The sequence below is a fragment of the Falco biarmicus genome, chromosome 3 (genome assembly GCF_023638135.1).
Source record: "Falco biarmicus isolate bFalBia1 chromosome 3, bFalBia1.pri, whole genome shotgun sequence".
NCBI classification, from domain to species: Eukaryota; Metazoa; Chordata; class Aves; order Falconiformes; family Falconidae; genus Falco; species Falco biarmicus.
This window is the reverse complement of record NC_079290.1, coordinates 115219633-115239018: the sequence shown is the minus strand read 5'-3', so window position 1 is coordinate 115239018 and position 19386 is coordinate 115219633. Positions and strand designations below refer to the sequence as shown.

Here is a 19386-nt window from a genome sequence, read left to right as displayed (position 1 = left end):
CATGGCTCCCGCATGGCAGCCGGGGCCGGGGCTTGGCACAGGCGGCGATGCCGAAGCTTCGCCAGCGCCCGGCGTGTGGCAACAAGCTTGAGCAGGATGAGAGTGAAACTGCAGCGCAACGCGAAGCAGAGATCCTAATCGGGGCGCCGCGTTTCCACCAGCACTTACGGCCAGGTTGTGTCCAAAAAAATAATAATAATTTTTAAAAAAAAAACACTTGTAAAACAAAAAAAAAACAATCCCCCCAGCTCTTCAATTACAGCTTGAGAAATGAGAAAAAAAGTCCCTGGCGCGGTGCTGGGTTGGGGCAGTGCAGCCCTGGGCTGGAGGAGCCCCCCGTGCAGTGGGGCTGGGGTCTCCGGGCTCACACGGTGGTGCCGCCCCACCAGGGGATGTTTGGGGGGGTCAGGCTGGTCCCACGACTGAGCCCTGCTGCGGGGCGGCCCCTCCCGCGGCTGAGCCTTCCTGCCTCAGTTTCCCCACCTGTGGGAATAAATACCTGCCCGTCAAGCCCTCACAATTACTGGCAAGTTAATCACCATATTAAAAATGACAGTGATATGATTTTTTTTTGGGGGGGGGGGGGAGGAAATAATTTTTACGACCTGACACACCCTGTGGCCCATTTCTCTGGGGGGGGGGTGGGAAGAGCTGAATGCTGCCACATCTCCACATACACACACACACACACCCCCCACCCCCCAATAACCCGCTGTCCCCCTTCCAAGGACTTTTAGCAGCGGGACGGGCGTTCCGTGGGTCCTGGGGTGGGTGTTGGCTGGAGGGAGACCCCCAGGGCATCCATGGGTGCTGCACCCACCGCCGAGCCCTCTCCAGGGACATGGGGAGGGCAGGGCGTTGGCCACCCCTCGCCCCTTCCCCAGTGCCCGCCGCCTGCGGGCGATGATTCACCGCAATTTTCCTTTTAAGGCCGGGCTCGGCAGGGAGGAAGCAGAGGAGGAGGAGGAGAAGGACACTCCTTCGGCCTCGCTGGCTCCTCCTGCTCTCGCTCGAGGCTCCGACGCTCAGCCAAAACCGAATCCCGGCAGCGGGGCGCAGCAGAGGCTCCGACGGCTCCCGGCCCCGCTCCTCGCCCAAGCGTCTGCCCTGCGCCCGCGTCCCAGCCATGGCAAGAAACCACCAAGTGCAGAAGGCCAAGCTGGCCGAGCAGGCTGAGCGCTACGAGGACATGGCAGACTTCATGAAGGCGGTGGTGGAGCACGGGGACGAGCTGTCCAACGAGGAACGCAACCTCCTCTCCGTCGCCTACAAGAATGTGGTGGGGTGCCAGCGCTCAGCGTGGAGGGTCATTTCCAGCATCGAGCACAAAACCGAAGAGGGGGATGACAAAGCACAGCTGGTGAACGAGTATCGGGAGAAGGTGGAAAGGGAGCTGAACGGCGTCTGCAAGAACGTCCTGGCCTTGCTGGACAAGTATCTCATCAAGAAGGCGAGCGATGCCGAGAGCAAGGTCTTCTACCTGAAGATGAAGGGTGACTACTTCCGATACCTGGCCGAGGTGGCCACCGGCGACGACCGCAAGAAGACGATAGAGAACGCCCAGGAAGCCTACCAAGAGGCCATGGACATCAGCAAAAAGGAGATGCAGCCCACGAACCCCATCCGCCTGGGGCTGGCCCTCAACTTCTCCGTCTTCCACTACGAGATCGCCAATGCCCCCGACCAGGCCATCTCCCTGGCCAAGACCACCTTCGACGAGGCCATGGGGGACCTGCACACGCTCAGCGAAGACTCCTACAAGGACAGCACCCTCATCATGCAGCTGCTCAGGGACAACCTCACGCTATGGACAGCCGAGTGCGCTGGAGAAGACGGCGGCGAGGCTGGCGAAGAGCCCAAGAACTGAACGGCCCCCGTGGAGCCGGGGACCGGCCCCCACCTGCCCCCCCATTCCAGTCCCTTCGGCATCTATTCATGATTTTTTGTTGTTGTTGTTGGTTTTGTTTGGTTTTTGTTTTTTTTTCCTGTTTTTGGTTTTTCGGGGGGTGGGGGGGGGTGGGGAGGCATCTCAGCTCCCCCATGGCTCCCCCAGCCTGGATGCCGGGAGTGGGGGTGGCTTTGGCATGCCGCCCCCCACCTCTCCCTCTCCCCAATCCTTTGCTCTGGGGAGGGGGAAAGGAGGGAGAAGAGGTGCCTCCATCCCCCAGGGCTGCCAGCCCCTCCATATTTAACATTTTAGGTGGGGGAAACCAGCCCAGCATGTGCTGGCTCCAAACCCCCATCCCGAAGGGCTGGAGCAGTGACGGGAGGAGGTGAGGGGCCAGAACGGGGCAAAGGGGGGGTCCGGGCAGCCCCCCCATCCCGGGAAGGGGGGGGTTGCTATTGCCAAAGCCTCTGTGCGTCTCCAATAAACCGTCTCCTGCATGCCTGCCTCTGGTCTGCCTCGTCTCTCCCCTGCGCACGTGTCCGGGCAGCTCCCGCCGCCGCCGGGCACCTGCTTCGCCTCCCTCCCACCCTGCCGGGTCCCCCGGGATCTGCAGCACCGGTTCGGCTGCTCCCGAGCCCCCCCCGGGGTCTCAGGGTACCCAGTGAGCCCCATCCCTTGGTGGCTGCAAAACCACAGCCCACGGGAGGGCTCACCGGCTGGGCTCTGCCGCTGTGGGGTGAGGCTGTCGGCAGCGCTGGCTGCTCCGTGGGGTGCACCAAGGTCCCCCCCCTGCAGCGGGGTGTCCCACCCCCTTGGTGCAAACCCACAGCACCCCAAAACCTGGCACCGAGGCCCTTGTGCAGGTTCCCAGGTCCTCCAGCACCAGCCCTTCTCTGCATCCCAGGAGGAGGGTCCCCAAAAGCAGCAGCGGCAGCGACATGGGGACAAGCCCTGGGGTGTCCTTGGGGTGGGAATGTCCCCGTCAAGGTCCAGACGTGCTGGAGCGGGTGAAAGCTCGGCAGTTCTGGTCCTGGCACCCGGCCATGGGGAAGGGTGCAGCTCGTCAAGCGCAGCCCCCTTCCCCCCCTCCACCATAGCAAGTTTCGACATGAAAAATAATTACAATAAAATACAGTCATGGCACCCTGGGCTATGAGCTCATCAGATCAAGCGCAGCAGGGCTGGGCAGGAGCCGGCCTTTGATGGGAAATGCTGGGATGCCGGGAGGAAACGCGCCATGACTCAGGACACGCCGCCCTGGTTCAGCGGGGTCCCCAGCTGGGGACGTGGGGGACATGCCAGCCCCGAGCTCCAGCATGGCCAGCACCCAGCTCCTGGGGTGCCAGGAGCTCCTGGGCTTTGGGGAAACCGAGGCACGACCAGGCAAGTGACCTCCCTGCCCCGATGTGTGCAGGGATTGCGGGGCGCGCAGGGCACGCGGTGCAGAGCCCACGGGGCCGCTGCTCCCAGTGTAGGGACCGGCCTGGGATGCAACGAGCTTTGCCAGGGCTCTGCCGTGGGAAAGCGCTGGCTGCTGTGGGAGGTTGAGCTGCACAAACCAGAACCTGTTTGCCCTGGATAGGGCACGTCACCTGGAACAGAGCTGGGCGCAGAGCCCAGCCGAGGCGATTAACCCCTGTGAGCCCCCCCCAGCCCTTCACACTCACCCCCAACTCCATCATGGCACCTTGTAGGAGCCAACGTGGGTGTCGCCTTGGCCCTGCCAAGGACCGGGTCAGCGGCCCAGGCAGGTTGCAGTTTGCTCAGCAGGTCCCAGCCGAGCTGGGGGGGCCCCCGGCGGTGTCGGGGAGCCCAGCCGGTTCCTGGGGGGGGAGGCCAGCAAGGGGCCCCAACGCTTGGCCGCCGCCCGGCCCCCAGCGCAGCCAGCCTGGGAACCAGCCCCAGACCTGTAATTAGCCACACCGGGCTGGCCAACTTGGCAAATGAGCCAAGGGCTCTCGCTGGCCCTTGACCTGCGGTCTGGGGACACCAGCAGCCAGGCTGGTTAAACTGGCAGAGGTGAGGTGGGGGCTGGGGGGGTGCCGGGTGCCTGGGGAGGGGGGTTAACTGGGGGTTGGCCATCCATCCCTGCTGCTTCTCCCATGGGTGCCAGGAGGACAGTGGGGCTCCCGCCAGCCTCCCAGGAGTTAACCGATTTCAACAGAGCCCAAAATTGCAGCGTGGCTGAACCGTGTAGGAGGACGATGCTCCCCAGCCTCCCAGCCGGTCCGGCAGCTTTGCAGGGCTGGGAGGGAGCCCCGGGGCCCCTGCGACACCTCCCGTGAGGGTTGTGCTGCTGGGGAGCACGAGGCGGTCCCCAGCTTCCCCCTGTTTCACGTAAGGCTGTGGGACCCAGATGGAGGGGATCAGGGAGACACTGGGACCCCAGTTCCCATCCTTGCCCCATGGCTGGGGGATGCTGGAGGATGCCGTCAGCATCCCTGGCACCCTGCAGGAGGGGGTGCACAGTGAAGCTCTCACATATATGTGTTTTAGTGTCTTTAACGCCAGCAGAACAAAAAGACATGGGTGCCCTGGGGCCAGGGAGTGTCCCCCCCCACTCTGGAGCCAACCTCCCAGCCAGGCACTGGGAGCAGGGTCCTGGCACAGCCCTGTGCACCACCATGGCTAGCAGCCATGGGGTTAAGGCTACCGTAACAGCTCTCTGCGGGCAAGCAGGGGATGCTGCCCCTGGCCATGCTGCCTGCAAAAGGCTCTGCCAGTCTGAGCAGGGGCTGGAGGGCTGCAGGACCCACAGCCAGGCTTGTCCCTTGTCCCCAGCTCTCGCAACCTCCTCGCAGGGCTTTGTGCCCAGGGCCGGCACTGGCCAGCTCCGGGCTGCCCTGCAGGGCCAGCTGAGTCTGAGCCACCACAGCACCTCCCTGGGCTGCAGCACCCAGGGGGGACCGCGCTGGGTGCTGTCACTGCTAGCCCCGGGGCGGTGATGGGCAGCATCCTGCCAGGCAGGCACTGGGGTGTGCCAGGCTCGCCCCGGGTGCTGGTCTGGGGGCTTTTTAGTTTTTGGAGAAGCTTTTCATACCCCCTGAGAGAGCATCACTTGATGGGGAAACTCTCATGATGGGGAAACTGGCAGCCTGTGAGCAGGAGCCCCGTGCTGGAGCTGGTGGCCATCAGATGGGGGCAGATGCTGTGGGGTCGCACTGGCCTCATCCTCTGGCCCATCTCATCCACCCCACAGCCCTGGTGAGACCCCCAGCACGGGGCCGAGCCCTGACGCACATTGCAAAGGCTGGGGGCTGCCAAAAATGCTATTTCACACCCACCCGTGCCAGGCTGGCTGACTTGGCCTCATCCAGGCACCGTGTTTTGGGGTCTGGCTGGGGGACCTTGCAGCTGCTTTGGGGTGACCCAGTTCTGGGGTGCTGCTGCTCCCCAGCAAGCAGCTGCGGTGACACTTTGCCGGGTGGGATGTGCAACCGGTGGCCTGCCTGCAAAGCAGGGGTTGGGGCTGGAGGCTGGAGCGGGGGGGGACACACGCAGCAAACCCCAGCTCAGTGGCTGCAACCAAAGCCCAAACCCCTCCATCCCGAAAAACACGACCTGCTGCGTTCGGTCTCGCCCAGGAGGTCCCATGAGCGATCAGGGTGGGCTCAGCCTCTCCCAGCGCTGGGCTTGGAGGGGCCAGGGCAGGTAGGACCAGCTCAGCAGAAAGCCTGCCCCCCCCCCCCCCCCCCCCCCGGGTTGTGCCTCAATTGGGGTGACTAATCCTGGCCCTTCCCCCCAGCTGATTGCTCAACAGGAGTGACAGGAGCCAAAGTGTCACCTCCCTCAGCCCTGGGAGCCTCGGCGAGGCCATTCCCTCCCAGCGTGGGGACATGTGGGTGCAAGAACCGGCCGGATTTCGCGCCCGGGGTCCCCGGCCCACCCCTGCCCATTGCAGAGCCATTTTCTGCTTCACCCTGACTGGGAGCAGCAAGTATCATCCCTGCTGAGCTGCGGGTCCCAATCCAGCCCCTGCTTTCCAAAACCGGGCTGCAAAGAGCCCCTCGGTGCTAAAATGCTGAACTTTTCAGGCTGCAGCAGCTCTTTCAAACCCCAGCACTTCCAGGCTCGGACACAGCAGCACTTCCCTGAGCTGAGAGGTCTCTGTTACCTTTGATTTCCCTTTTTTCCAGCACCAGCACAACGCGGTGAGGCGGGGCTGCAGGTACCGCCTGGGTATTGAAATTTAAAAGCCAAACAGCCATAAAAGCTTTGACGGCTCTTGCATAACTCCAGCTTGACCTGACAATACCCTTTTAAGCCACCAAATCTCTCAAAGCCATGAAAAAGCTGCCATAAAATTCACATTTTTATCATCATGTCTTCCATTTCTTTACAGCAACTACAAGGCTCAACAATGACGGGGCCAAGTCCACAAGGATGGAGTTCCAGCTCCGGGTATGGTGGGATTGGCTTCCCGACCCTCAGCCCCAGACAGCACCGAAACGCAGCCGCCGCATTTCAGCCAGGCATACGCAGGGAAGTCCCTGGGCTCGCAGGAAAATTGCTCAGCCACTGAGAGCAGACAGGAATTTTGCTTTTCTATCTGCAACGCCAGTGTAGCCTCTCACTGTGAACTGATGTGGTTAAAGCGCAAGTTTGTGTGTGCGTGCGGATGGAAGCACGTGCCTTCACCCTCCTTCCCCCCCCCCCCCCTCCCCGAGCTCCTCCTGTCTCCAAATCCCAGCCACAAAGCTGTGAGACACGGGAAAACGGAGTTTTAATTCCCCGCCTAGCTGCAGTCCTCTGCTCAGCAAGACCCGACTCCCATTTAGATTCACTCAGTCAGTGGTCTGCAATTGCTCTGAGGCCAAACCATCCTGCAGGAGAAAGCCGTCTTATTTTATGCAAGGTCTTGGGCAAGACGCGATGCTGAGTCTGCACGGCAAGCTGGGAGCCGGGAGTCTTGCCCGCTCCCATCCTGCGTGTGACTGCGCGAGCTGCTCGGGGGGACGCCTCGCTTCCCGTCACCCCAGCCTTCCCCATCCACCGCGCCGCCGGACCCGGGCTGCCGCCTGCAGCGGGGATGCAGAGCAGGTGGCGTGCGAGGCCGCTCCCATCGCCGTCAGGAGCTGCAGCAGGGCGGCGAGAGGGGATTACACGGGGAGGAGAGGAAGCCCCGGGATTTGGGGTCGGGAGAAGGCACTGGAGAAAGCAAGCCCAGAAGAAGGTGGACGAGGGCAGCCAAGCCAGGTGCTGAGAAAGGCTCTACATGCAAACGATGTGCTCCAACCTCTCCCTGAGTCACACAGGGTCTTTCTTAATCAAAAGCCTACAAAAGCCGAGCTTGCAGTTTGTGCGTCGCTGTCACGGCGCTGCCTGCACACCAGCCGCCAGCATCCAGCCCCCGGATAAGTGCGCACGAGCGGCGTGACCTGCTTTCAGGTCCCACAGCAGCTCTTCCTCACTCCCTCCAGCAAACGCTTTGTCTGTTCTCAGGTAGATCATAGAGGAACACGACACGGCTAACACCGAGCCCTTCTGCAAAGTACACAACGCACCAGCTGCGGTGACGTTCCCACCAGAGGCTTTTTAGCCTCGGGCTTTGTAGCACTCTTGGTTTTATTTATTCAGGTTCAGCAAACTCATAAGATGAAAGCAAGATGAAGGAGTGTTTATTAAGAAAGAGTCCATCATTATTTAAAAAAAAACAAAACAAAACAACAAAACCCAACCATCTTTCTGTCTTGCTTAAGACAGATTGGAGGCTTCTCAGCCTGGATAATCCTCTGAGCACAAGGTACATGCACACTCCTCCTATGAGTAAACCCAGCACTTTTGTCTCAATGCCGAAGACACCAGTTCAAACTGCTTTTTCTTTCTCTGGACCTACCCTGGTCATGACGGGGACGAGAAGACCTGGCAAAGGTCAGTCTCCTCTATCCTGCTTCTCTTCCCTTGCTAACCATGTCTTCACCTGTCTAAATCTCTTCAGGCTCCTAAGGAAAGTCCCTGCACTCAGCCATCACCTTTCTGCAAAAACACTGCTCCGTGCCGCGGGGCTGAAGCGCAAGAGATCAAACGCTCAGAGGGAGCCCAGCAGGCAGACCTCTGCCCCAAAAGCTTTCACTTGGTCTGAGTCACAAGATGCAGAAATCTCTTAAACTCCTGGCAGGAAAAGGAGAGGTGTCAAAACAGGGAGCAGCTGTGGAAGAGGTGGGTGTGTTACAGATCCATCACTTCTTCTTCCACAGCTTTGTCCTGAGATTGCACATACTTCTCCTGCACTGCAAGTGTGCTGATAACGCAGTAATTAAGGAAAACAAGGGGCTGGGCTCAAACACTCCCTTCTGCAAGGAGCTCTTCACGTTCTCAGCGAGGAACCAGCCCCGCAGCAGCCTGAAGGCTGGCAGGAAGACGGCAGTACTGGCAGCAGCATGCACCACCTGAGTTATTCCTGGCTCTGGCTGATCCCAGACCCAACAAGTACAGGAGAATCAATTGTATGGTCTGGACGAGGTGGAATGACCCAGTCCAAGTGAGTGTGAGAGAGAGGAAAGCTGGCAAAAGATTCCTCCCACATTCACGGTATCAATTAGTAACAAATGTGGTGGCTTTGGTGTGGACAACTGCCTGCTAAGGTCTGGGCTGAGCCTTACCACCTCCCTACATGCATATCGCAACAGACACTTTTAGGAACAACCTGGGCCTGCAAACTGCCAGCCCCACCTCCAGCCTCTCTTCCTCAAGGAAAGAGAAATTAAAGCTCAGCCCAGCAGAGAACCAGCAGAGAAGGATACGAAGTAAAGTGGAAATCGGCTCCCACTGCTGCCGACATCAGAGCTTCAAGGTTCCTGTGCTCCTGGTCTCCGAAGGAATAGCCGTTGGCTTTGTCCACTGCCTGCATCACCTGCCGCATGCTCTCCTTATCCTGAAAGGGAGGGAGATGACACATGGGGGAATCTGGTCCTTCCCTGGAGGCAAGAGCTCACGCTGGGCTTTAGCTCGGATCTTCCTCGAGGCTCTGGGCCACCCACATGGTACCCAATGCCCCAAGGACGCTGCCAGCCTCCCTGAGCCTGGAGGGGCCACAGGATAAACAAGGGCACCCCCTGAACACATGATGGGCTGACACCCTCCACCCTCTCACTCCCTTTCATCACCTCCGGTCTCAGCCCATTTGCCTTTGTTGACACTTCTGCAAACGACCAGATTAACATTTTCAGCCCTTCCTCCCAAATGTATTCCTCCCAGTCTTCTAATTATTTTTTTCTCCCTAATTTAACAACGTTTTAGGTATTACTTTACCCAGATTTGAAATGCAGGCACAGAACTGAATGAAGGCGGGGGGGGGGGGGGGGGGGGTGTGAGGAGTCTTAACTCCCTGCCCCAGGGCACAAGGCCCACATAGTCCCAAGCTCATTAGCCTTTTCTTTTCCTTTGGCTGCCACAGATCATTTACAAGTCTGGGTGTCCTCCTGTTCTCCTCTGTCCCCAAGTCTCTTCACAGCTGAGGTTTCCAGCCCTCATGGCTCTAAGCAGACACAACCCAGATGCTACTGAACGTGTTGACTACACATCCAACACTCCCCCCCTGCTCTCTCTGCCCCACTCCTCCTGCTGCAATCACCTGGACGTTGAGCGGAACAAAGGACACCAGGCTGTAGTCCTCAATCACCTCCACCAGCTTCTCATTGAGGCGGCGGTAATTTCTGAAGAAAGGGTCGGAAGCTAAATGGTCAACCAAGTAAGAGAGGTCCAGGACCTCTGTGTAATAATCCAGGTTGAAAGCTGCAGAGAAACGCCAAGAAGCTCTGAAGGCAATTTGTAAATTGAAGCAAGCGGTGAGATATACACCATTTCCCTGACCTCCTCCCAGCAATACATCCCCACGCTCCGAACAGCTAATTCGCCCCCGATGCAGCCCAGTTCCACGCGTCTCTCTCCCAAAGGCTCATACCCAGCTTGCCGTACTGCTCGATCAGGTCCATCTTGGAGAGGACGTTGACATGGGGCAGTTCCACGTGCAGCATGGTGGACAACGAGGTGCAGAGAACAGAGATGAACTTGCCCGGGTCCGTGCAGTAGTGAGAATCCACCAAGTGCACCGCAGCCAGCTGGGCAGCAAAGGCACAAAGGGACAGCACAAGGTCAGAGCAGTGACGAGTCCCCTCCGCCTGCTTTGGGGACAGTCCGAGAGGTGGGTATAGGACCATCGGTTCAGACGTGACTATAACCACACAGACTCCCATGAAGGGAACATTACCACCTACCTTCTAGCCCCTGCACACGGAACACCCTCGTATCTGAGTGCACATACATATAGGTAAGTAGGTATCGCCACATTCACACCCATGGACCACCCGGGGAATTCAGGACCCAGGGTGCTGGTGCACAGAAAGGGGTGCTGAGCTCCACCAGCAGTACTGAAAGACACTTAAACCTGCAGCTGCTCTCCCTTTTCGCGGGGCTTCTTTCCTGGCACATGCATTTTCCACGCTTGTCTGAACTCCACAGGATTTTGGGGGATGGGAGCGGGGGTTAACTCTCCTGAACGACATGACTGCCTCCAGATTTCCACCTTCCCCACAGCAATGCTCACACGCAGCGTACGCTCAGGAGCAGTAACTGTAGCACACTGCGCTCTGCTGGGAGAACCACTTGTCATGCGGTTTGAAATAATAATTAATAATTAAATTAACGAGCAGTATGATTCCCTGTGTTTTGTGCAGCTGTAACAATGTGGTCTGAGATCTCTGTTAAGTTACTGCCTGTTACACAATGTTACTCAAAGTCAGGGCTCTGTAGCTGAGTGTCTGCAGTGAGTCACGGCTGTGCTTCTGCAGCAAAAAAAGCCAGTTGAAAGCTCACAGGCAGGTGTAAGCACTGGATCGGGCACCAAAACAGCAGTGTAACTATCTTTTTTTAGCAACTACCACTTCGTGTCCATTTATTTGAATAAAAGTCATCTCTAATGCGCAGATTCCCATTGACATTCTCAAGCAAGTGAACTTGCCCTTCTTGCTCGCACCATACGCAGCTTGCGTGTTCATGGTTTGGCCCAAATGCAAAACAAATGCAACGTAAGCAAGTTCGCTCGGTTATGGGACTCTTCTCACCTGCGTTTCCTCATTTGCATCTTCCATTGTGCAAGAAAGCACAGAGCACGTACTACAACGTGCAGAGCGATTCAGCTTGGCTGCTGGAGAGCCAGGTAGGGCCTGAGATGACACCCGGGTTTCTCACAGCGCAGCACAAAGGGTCCCCGCACACCCTGCACACCCACCTACCTCCCCGCTCTAATACAACGCCCACACAGATAAAACGCACAGCATCTTGTGGAGAGGACCCCAGAGCACAGCAAGAGTCTGTGCGGAAAGAATCCATGTTTCCGTTGATAATCCCACTGCACAAAATGCCCTGAACAAGCCACTCTTTTGCCAATCCCCCCCCCAGCATAAAATGGGGCAAAATTTCCCTCCTTCCTTGACAGAGCCATTCCACATGAAGGGCCAAAGGGATCAGTAAAGAAACCCGTCATTAGTCCACACGATCAGAAGCTCCGGCCATGTGGCATACAGCTTCCGAGCCCCTTGCGCAAGCAGGTGGGATGCCAGGCACGATCCCAGCTCCCTGCCGAGCCCCAAACTTACCCTGAAATTCCACTTGGCCAACTGTGCAAAGACGTTCTTCAGGGCACCGTGGTGGGTGTAGAGCTCCACCTGCCCCGGGCAGTCAAACAAGTAGTAGTGACCCCGGAACGCAGCCAGCTTCTCCTGCAGCCAGTCGAAGTTGGCCTCCAGGTACTCCATGCAGTAGATCAACCCCCCGTTGGGGCCCCAGCTTCAAGTTCTCCATCACATCGGACAGGGTGATGAGCTCAGCAATGTCCACGGCACACTGGTAGGGCATTGCCTCGTTGGCAGGGTCCAGGTTCACCACTGTCACCTTGCGCCCGATCCTGCCCATGAACTGCTGCATGCCATGGCAGTAGGTCGTCTTCCCGGAGCCTGGAGGCCCGATCACCACCTGGCCGAAGGCCAGCGAGCTCCCCTTGCTGCCCTCAGACATGTCGGCTCATTTCCTTCCCCTTCTGTTGACTGAGAAAGGAAAAGCTCCCGTTTACCATTTTATTTGCATTATTATATTATTATATTACGAATGGGACGTGCTGGGATTCACACCCAAGGAGCGGGTGGAGAGGAAGGGAAAGTGCCACTGTGTGATCGCTGCCTCCCCTGCGAGCGCAGCCCGTGCCGGGGCGGCCGTTACCCCCCAGCTGGCGATGCTGTGGCTGAGAACAGGCACAAATCCCAGCCAGACCCACCGGGCTGGGCCTGTGGGACACAGATCCTGACTCCTGCCCATGTGCGGGGTGAGTTTAACCTCAGCTGGGTCCTTCCTGATGTGGCAGCGCCCACATGTTCCCTCCCTCACCCCAGCATGTCCCCATGTCCTCCCCTCCATTTCTCCATATCCCCACGTCCCTCTTCTCCTTCACGTCCCCTCTCCTCCCCACATAACCCCCATATTCCCACTTTCCACACATCCCTCTCCCCATGCCAGCCCAATTCCCTCTCCCACACACCCCTTCCCCCTCCACATATCCCTTCTCCCTGCCATATCCCTTCTCCCCCATGTTTCATGTCCCCTCATCCTCTATCCCCCCCTCTTTGCCTGCATCTTCTCTTGCCCCAATGTCCTCTCTTCTCCCCATGGACCCCCCTTTCCCCCCATGTCCCCCCTCTTTGCCTACATCCCCTTTTCTCCCCATATCCCCCTATCCCCACCTCTGTCCCCGCCACATTCCCCTTTCCCCCATGTCCCCCCCTTCTCCCCCACACCACCCTTTCCCCCCACATCTCCCCCATTTACCCCCACATCCCTCCAAGCTCCCCTTTCTGCCACATCTCCCCATGTTCCCCTTTCGCCTCGTGTTTCCCCTTCTCCCCCTCAACACCCTTGCCCCCCATGTTCCCCTTCTGCCTTATGTCTCCCTTCCCCCCACATCCCTCCTTTTCCCCCATGCCACCCTTTCCCTCCATGTCCCCCATTTATCCCCACATCCCTTCTTCTCCACTATGTCACCCTTTCCCTCCGTGTCCCCCCAGTTATCCCCACATCCCTCCCAAGCTCCCCTTTCCCCCATGTCCCCCCCATTTATCAGCACATCCCCCCAGACCCTCCTTCTCCCCTATGCCACCCTTCCTCCCATGTCCCCCCATTTATCCCCACATCCCTCCTTCTCCACCACGCCACCCTTTCCCTCCACGTCCCCCCATTTATCCCCACATCACCCCCATGTTCCCCTTTCCTCCCACCTCCCCCCCTTCCCCCCTACGACTCCCGCTCCCCCCCCTGCCCCGTTTCTCTCCCACATCCCCCCTCCTTACCCAGGTCCCTCCACCCCTCACGCCCCCCTCCATCTTCCCTAAGACCCCCACCCCTCCCGGCAGGCCGCGCCCGGGCCCACTAGGCCTCTCACCGCCTGTCGCCCCGGTGCCGCCGACTTTGGGTCCGGGCGGCCGCGGGCCCCGAGCGCCGCGTTCCGGCTGAGGAAAGGCCGCCGCCGCCACAGCGCCCCCTGGCAGCCGGGGGGACGCACAGCTCCCCTATCGCCGGGACTCGAACCCGGGTCCCGGACCCCCGGGTTCGAGTCCCGGCGCTGCCCTTGTCCCTGAAGCACAACCCCAGTCCCGGCTCTTCAAAATAAAGGAAAAACTGCTCCCGACACAGCGATAGCCTTAAGGAAGGCGCACAGGGGCAAGCCGCAGCCTGCCAACAAAGCATTCACCAATGCCCATTTAACCCTCCAGTCCCAGGTCACTGGGACGAAGGCTTTCCCCCCACCCCCTCCCCTCAGAAAAGCGCCTGCGTCAGGAAAACACGGCAGAGCACATCGGAAAGCTCGTGGTAGGAAGCACCCGCTACACCCGACCGCAGGGAAACGCCTCCTGCAGAATTCCTCCGGAGGCTGCCAGGACAAGTCTTTCATCCCAAGGAGTTTCTCCCAGGAGTGTGGGATCGTCACGCCCAAGCAACGCGAAGCTGCGGGCCAGCAGCAAGCTTTCGGCAGGACAGTTACCGTGCCACAGCTGGCCCTGTCTGTACTTGTCCTTCCCTGGGTCTCAGGCAGCCATGAAACTACAAGTTCTGGGGTTTTAGGCTCACCTAGCACACAAGCTCGGTTGATTCAGGCAGCAGTATCGGCTCTAAACCACCACTCAGAAACGCAACACCCTTCCCAGTTCCCGCTGAACAATCGGGACCAGCACTATTTCCCCTCATTTGAACGGTTCAGTTAGAGGAAAAAAAAACACGGAGGCAATTTTTGTTAGAAGTCTATTTCTTCCAAAAATAAATGTATGAACACCCTGCTCCAAACCCAAGACCAGGAGCCAGCCTGTGCTTGGCAGAGGCAGAACCAGTACAAAGGCTCTGTGACAGTCTCTGTTCACCGTGACTGGGTGCTGAAGCTCCCCAGAGCACCGTGTGACGCCTGGACAAACGCCATGTCCTGCCTGTACTTCATGGCAGTGGGTGGCTGGCGCCTGAGCAGCCCGTCACCGCTGTCCTTTGGGTCAGGGTCATCATAGATGGTTGAGATGAGGATGGGAACGTCCCGCCGGGGCTTTTTCACTTTGCTGAAAGTTGGCAGTTTCTCCCCGTGGTATCTAGAGGGAAGCAGGAAACGTTTGGTCCAACACTGCTGAGGCAGTCAGACACGCCTGTGCATCCCAGCTCGACTTCCTTCACATGCTGCAGGGGAGAAGTGGACCAATACAGGATTCTTGTCCTATTCCTGGCTGCAGGATCACTCTAGAACAAGAGCAGCTCTCACAGGGAAACACCGCACAAAGCCCCAAAAACCCCACAGAGGAGGTAGGGGTGCTGTGCGACCTCAGGTCACTTGGGCTTTTCCCACCAGAATACCGTAGCAGAGGTGACCCTCAGTCCTCAAGCACAGCTCTCCCTCTGTGTTTATCTGCTGCATGAACCTGCACACGGTTCCAGCCCTACTTGAACACCACAAGCTCCTCTACAGAGCACCAGACCATCAGGAGGAGCAGTGGATTTAGCTCTGGCGCGCTGTGGCAGGCCCTGCCACTGGCTGTGCGGAGAAAGGCAGATCCCTGGGACAGCCTCACAGCTCTGGTTCACACTCTGCTCCTTTTGTGACCAGTTAGCTGCTGTGTCAGCCCAAAGAGCCCAGGCAGAGGCTCTGAACACAGGCTGGCAGGGCAGGGGTGGGTACTTACCCCAGCCCCCTCTTGCATCTGGGGTTCTGACCCTCATTGTCCAGAGCTTCGGCCATTCCAGAGTTGCTGCTCCCCAGCCCCAGCCCCTCTGTCCAGCCCTGCTTCTCCAGCACCTTCCTGCCAAAGCCCTGGGAGAGAGGAAAAAAGGCACAGAGTTGCTGAACAAAGCCCATCTTCATTTCCCTAGAACCTGACCTCTCCCCACATCCAAGACCTCTCCTCCCCCTAATCCACATCCTCCGAGCATCGTCACCCCCCACCTTTCCTGTCCTGCCCCATCCCCTCCCCAGCATGTACCCAGAGCTCACCTTGGTGTATCTCTCAAAGGTGCCAATCTGCTGTCCTGAAACAGACCCATCCTCCAAGCCGTCTCGGAGTCGCTGTTCCAGCCACATCTGGACCGAGTCCCGAGCATCTTTATCACCTCCATCTAGGGAGAAAGAAGCAAGAGTCAGAGCAGCTCAGCTCAGGAAAGCTGTTCACTGCCGTCATTTCCCCCAGAGCACCATGCAACAAGGAGGCAGAACCTGTTTGTTTTGGCAACTCTCAGTGCCAGACAAGAAAAAAAATGTTGGTTTAAGTATAGTGACGTCTCGGACGCTTTTAAAGGATGACGGAGCCAAAGAGTTCCTCACTGCAGAAATTCTGCAGGGTCAGAATCTCCCAGCCTCCCTGGTTTCTTGTGGAGGGAGTTCAGCTCAGATACCTTTATCATAGTAGACGCTCATGTCCACATCCCAGTCATCCGCAGTCTGCTCATCAAAGTCTGCCAAGAGAAGGAAAGCACCGGTTTTAGTGATGGTTGTGGAAGTCTGACACAGAAGAGCTGTTTGCTGGTGGCCCAGCTCCCTGCTTTCCCTAACAAAGTGGGAAGGAAACGGTGTTAGAGCCCTGCAAACTAGAGCGCTTACACAACAGGCTGCCCGTAGGACCACTGGGGTCTCTAGCAACTGGGTTGAACCACTGTAGGTTTTGTGATCAATGGAAGGTTTAAAAAGTGATGGCAAGATGCCCGTATCTGCAGCTGATCTGGGATGCTCGTATGGGGTTATACCCGATAAATGCATGGCTGGGCCCCCAGCTCGTGGCGGTTAGTTTGTGGCTCAGCGACACAGACACCAACGTTACCTCCATTCTTCTCCTGCCAGTACTGCGCATCTGTGTAGAAGACAAGGCCAGAGCCACCTTTCTCCCACTTCAGCTCAATCTCCTCTTCAAAGAGCCGCTCCTCCACACGGTCCTGCTTGGTCACATCCTCGTGCAGAGCCTCGTGTCGCTCCCACTCCTCACAGGTATCATTGTCCTGCAAAGAAGCCAGTGAAAGGTGGGCGACACCGAGAGCACACAGCCTCCTCCCCGTTTCCCTGACCCTCGCGGCCCATCGCAACACCTTCCCTATGAAACAGCTTCGTCGACAGAGCTCGTCTCAGCCTGCTGCTTTCAGGCACTAACACGACCGGCACTGATGACCTCATTCCCCTGACTAATGCCATCTTCAGAGTCAGCAGACAGAAGTGGTGAAAAATACCACATCACACCCACTCCACAGCAGGCTTTCAGCAGCGTACCCGATCTGTAACGCAAAGATGCCCATTTAAGGAGCAGGTGTGTTGTACATAAAGTCAGCAACTAGCAACAAATTAATTCCACTCAAGTTGATCCCTACAGAGATTGTGTCGGTTCCAGGGAAGCAGCTCGCTGGCACAGACACAGATCAGCCTGACAGCTTTACTGCTGCCTGCCCAGTTCTGGGCAGAGCCCTCCAAGGAAGACATTAACCAACTAAGGAACAGCCAAAAGCATGACTAGAGATCCAGGAAACAGAGCCTGTGAGAAACAGCTAGAGGAGTCTGTTTAGTCTGGAGAAGAAAAGACTGAATAAAAAGTTTGTAAAGGAGGGAACAAAGCGTTCTCTGTGTCCGCTGTTGCTAGGAGAACCTAATGGGATAAAATTGCAGCAAAGCCTTGGCATCCAAGTTAATTCCGGTATAGCAAAGAACGGGAATGGCTTGCCTTGGGATTGTGCTGCCTCTGTAATGACAGAGGTTTGTGAGAACAGGCTAGACAGGCGTCTGTCAGGTGGAAGGAGGCAAGATAGTCTCTGGAGAGCCTATCCAGCCCAGTTTTCTAGGAGTCTTTGTCACGAAAGCCATTTTTCTTGAAACGACTAACTTCAATCACAGGAGCATTCAAGGTCAACCATTTGTATGGCTCTGCATGTCATTTCCAGCACACAAACATGTTCCCGAATCTCCAGTCACCTCATTTACAAGCAACAGCAGAGCTGGGCCAATCTGCCATGCAGCAGGGCAGAGATCTGCTCCTGCAGCACCAGCCTCCCCCTGTGCTCGCTCCTCTGGACAAAACCTTTTGGGCTCAACTCCAACCAAACCCTTTGGGCTCAACCCCTACAATTTAGACAAGGAGTTTTGGAGGCATTAATGCCCACACTGCTCATGCACCAAGGGGCTCAGTGCACCACGATGTGAACAACCAGATTTTGACACCATTTTTAGACATGCAATTTACACAATACAATTAAAAGATTTAAAATGAGCTCTGAGTAATATTGTCCCTCCCAGCTTTGCAGCTACAATAGCTAACTCTGGACAGTGCTAGAAAAATCCACTTACATCATCCGAGTGCGACTCCTCTTCCTTGTTCTCCTGCTCCTCCTCATCTTCCTCAGCACTGGCTGGGTGAGTCACCTCAGGTTTTGCCACAGGCCCCTTTTCCTCTGTGATCTCATCCCCTGTGGCAGTGTAAACTCTTTCTTCTTCTGTAACTGTCTCAGTGTCCTGGTATTCAAAAGGCACATTCCCATACCTACGGGATGAGCCTGTCTTTGGAAAATCCAGCTGCAATTTCTTGATAATCCAGGGAGGCAGCCTGCAGGCCCGGATCAGCTCCAGAAAAACTTTCAGGGGGGTGCCCACGTTCCCGTAAGGCATGAAGGAAGGGGGGTTGAACTCGGGCAGCCGCTTCAACTCTGCTTCTGTGACAGATTCGCCTGCAGCTGTCTTGTCCCTGCTGTCGGGAGACATCTCTGTGCCTGGAGGAGAAGAAACGGTTTTGGGTGGGAACACACGCTCCACCAGAGAGGGATAAATCAGGGCCCTCCCGAGCAGGTGGGGGATAAGCAAACCCCAAACAGACTTTTCTTGACTCATAATGGATTTAAGGCACTAAGGAAACTCCACGAGCGGTTTTAACCACCCAGTGCCCTCAGACCGGACCCGCAGGTGCAGGATCCGGTGCTCAGCGGGTCCTCCGACCCTTCCAGGCCCACCCGGCCCAGCCCCGCCAGGGCCCGTTCGTACCTGCCCCGGGGCTGAGGCGGACCCTGCGGATGAGGCAGCGGCCGGGCAGCGATGCGCCGCCGGGCCCGACCCAGCGCTTGCCGCAGTACATGCGGACGAAGCGGCGAGCGCGGCCGGGCCGCACGGCCACCAGGCAGGAGCAAGTGCGCGGCGCCGCGGCCTCCTCGCCGCTGCCCGCCGGCGGGCGCTCGGGGCGGTGGCGGTAGTGGAAGCAGAGGAAACCGTCGGCTTCTACGAACTGGCTGAAGTAGGCGCGGAGCTGGGCGGAGCGCAGCGCGGCCGGGATGCCGCTCACCAGGCAGTAGCGGGCGGCGGCGGCGCCATTATCGGCGGTACAGCTGGGCGCCGCCATCTTGCCCCACCGGGACGGCGCGTCACGGCACTGGGCGCGCCGTGATGACGTCACTGAAGCCGAGTAGAGTGGGCGCCGCCTAGTGGCGGAGGAGCGCGACTGCGGCCGGGCGGGGGCGCCGGAGGGGCCAGGGCTGGAGCGGGTCACAGGCCCAGGGGGTGGCCAGGCCCTGGGCGAGGGGGGTCACAGGCCCAGGGGGTGGCCAGGCCCTGTGGGAGGGGGTCACAAGTCCTGAGAGGACCCAGGCCTGGACAGGGGGTCACAGGTCCTGGGAGTGGCCAGGCCCCAAAGAGGTGTCATAGGCCCTGGGGGAGACCAGGCCCTGGAGGGGGGTCACAGCCCCTGGGGGTGTCAGGGTGCTAGGGGTGTCCAGGCCCCCTGTGCTGTGCAGTGTAGCCCCATGCAAAGAGCCCTGGCCTTGCCCTCTTGGTCGCGTCCCAGTGCTGTGTGTCCCAGGGTGGAGGTGGCCCTGCCTCATGGCAGGCGGGTGCCACACCAGCCAGGGGAGCCCACAGCGGCCCCCTGTCCCCAGGGGCTGGGGGGGACTGGTGGTAGGATGGAGGTGCTGGGGGCTCTTCCCTGCGCCAAAGCACCTGCGTGCCCGGTGTGAGATAGCTCTGGCAG

General features: G+C 58.3%; 4 protein-coding genes across 5 annotated transcripts in view; 1 reads left to right on the top strand and 3 right to left on the bottom strand.

The window, feature by feature from the left end:
* Positions 1-953: 953 nt before the first annotated feature.
* Positions 954-1911, top strand: SFN (stratifin). The gene has a single exon (XM_056332225.1). It carries the CDS (start codon positions 1127-1129, stop codon positions 1865-1867), a length of 741 nt encoding a protein of 246 aa, XP_056188200.1. The 5' UTR covers positions 954-1126; the 3' UTR covers positions 1868-1911.
* Positions 1912-7484: 5573 nt separating this feature from the next.
* Positions 7485-12293, bottom strand: GPN2 (GPN-loop GTPase 2). The gene is given in 7 exon segments (XM_056333075.1): positions 7485-8129; positions 8632-8762; positions 9462-9622; positions 9792-9948; positions 11485-11670; positions 11672-11931; positions 12159-12293. Coding segments are annotated over 6 exon segments (939 nt in total). The 5' UTR covers positions 11903-11931; positions 12159-12293; the 3' UTR covers positions 7485-8056.
* Positions 12294-14159: 1866 nt separating this feature from the next.
* On the bottom strand, positions 14160-18791 carry GPATCH3 (G-patch domain containing 3). Of its 2 annotated transcripts, none has more exons than XM_056333214.1 (7): positions 18411-18791; positions 17724-18142; positions 16219-16393; positions 15797-15856; positions 15399-15520; positions 15091-15218; positions 14160-14505 (listed from the first exon to the last, which is right to left on the bottom strand). In XM_056333214.1, the coding sequence occupies exons 1-7, from the start codon at positions 18760-18762 to the stop codon at positions 14286-14288; spliced, it is 1476 nt and encodes a 491-aa protein (XP_056189189.1). In that variant the 5' UTR covers positions 18763-18791; the 3' UTR covers positions 14160-14285. The 2 variants fall into 2 exon arrangements, with proteins under 2 accessions (XP_056189189.1, XP_056189190.1); XM_056333215.1 differs by having other exon boundaries at positions 14459-14590.
* Positions 18792-18882: 91 nt separating this feature from the next.
* Positions 18883-19386, bottom strand: part of LOC130145921 (uncharacterized) — a 37973-nt gene continuing 37469 nt past the window's right edge. The window contains exon 4 of the mRNA XM_056331479.1: positions 18883-18895. The gene's annotated coding sequence lies outside the window, so the exon portion shown is untranslated. The remainder of the gene's footprint in view (positions 18896-19386) is intronic.

Bases quoted from the DNA above. Each gene is read 5' to 3' on its own strand.
- GPATCH3 (XM_056333214.1), bottom strand. From the start codon at position 18,762: ATGGCGGCGCCCAGCTGTACCGCCGATAATGGCGCCGCCGCCGCCCGC. The intron at 15,857-16,218 runs GTAACGTTGGTG...TTCTCTTGGCAG, and splicing joins CTGGCAGGAGAAGAATGGAG to ACTTTGATGAGCAGACTGCG. The intron at 14,506-15,090 runs GTAAGTACCCAC...GCTTCCCTCTAG, and splicing joins AGATGCAAGAGGGGGCTGGG to ATACCACGGGGAGAAACTGC.
- SFN (XM_056332225.1), top strand. From the start codon at position 1,127: ATGGCAAGAAACCACCAAGTGCAGAAGGCCAAGCTGGCCGAGCAGGCT.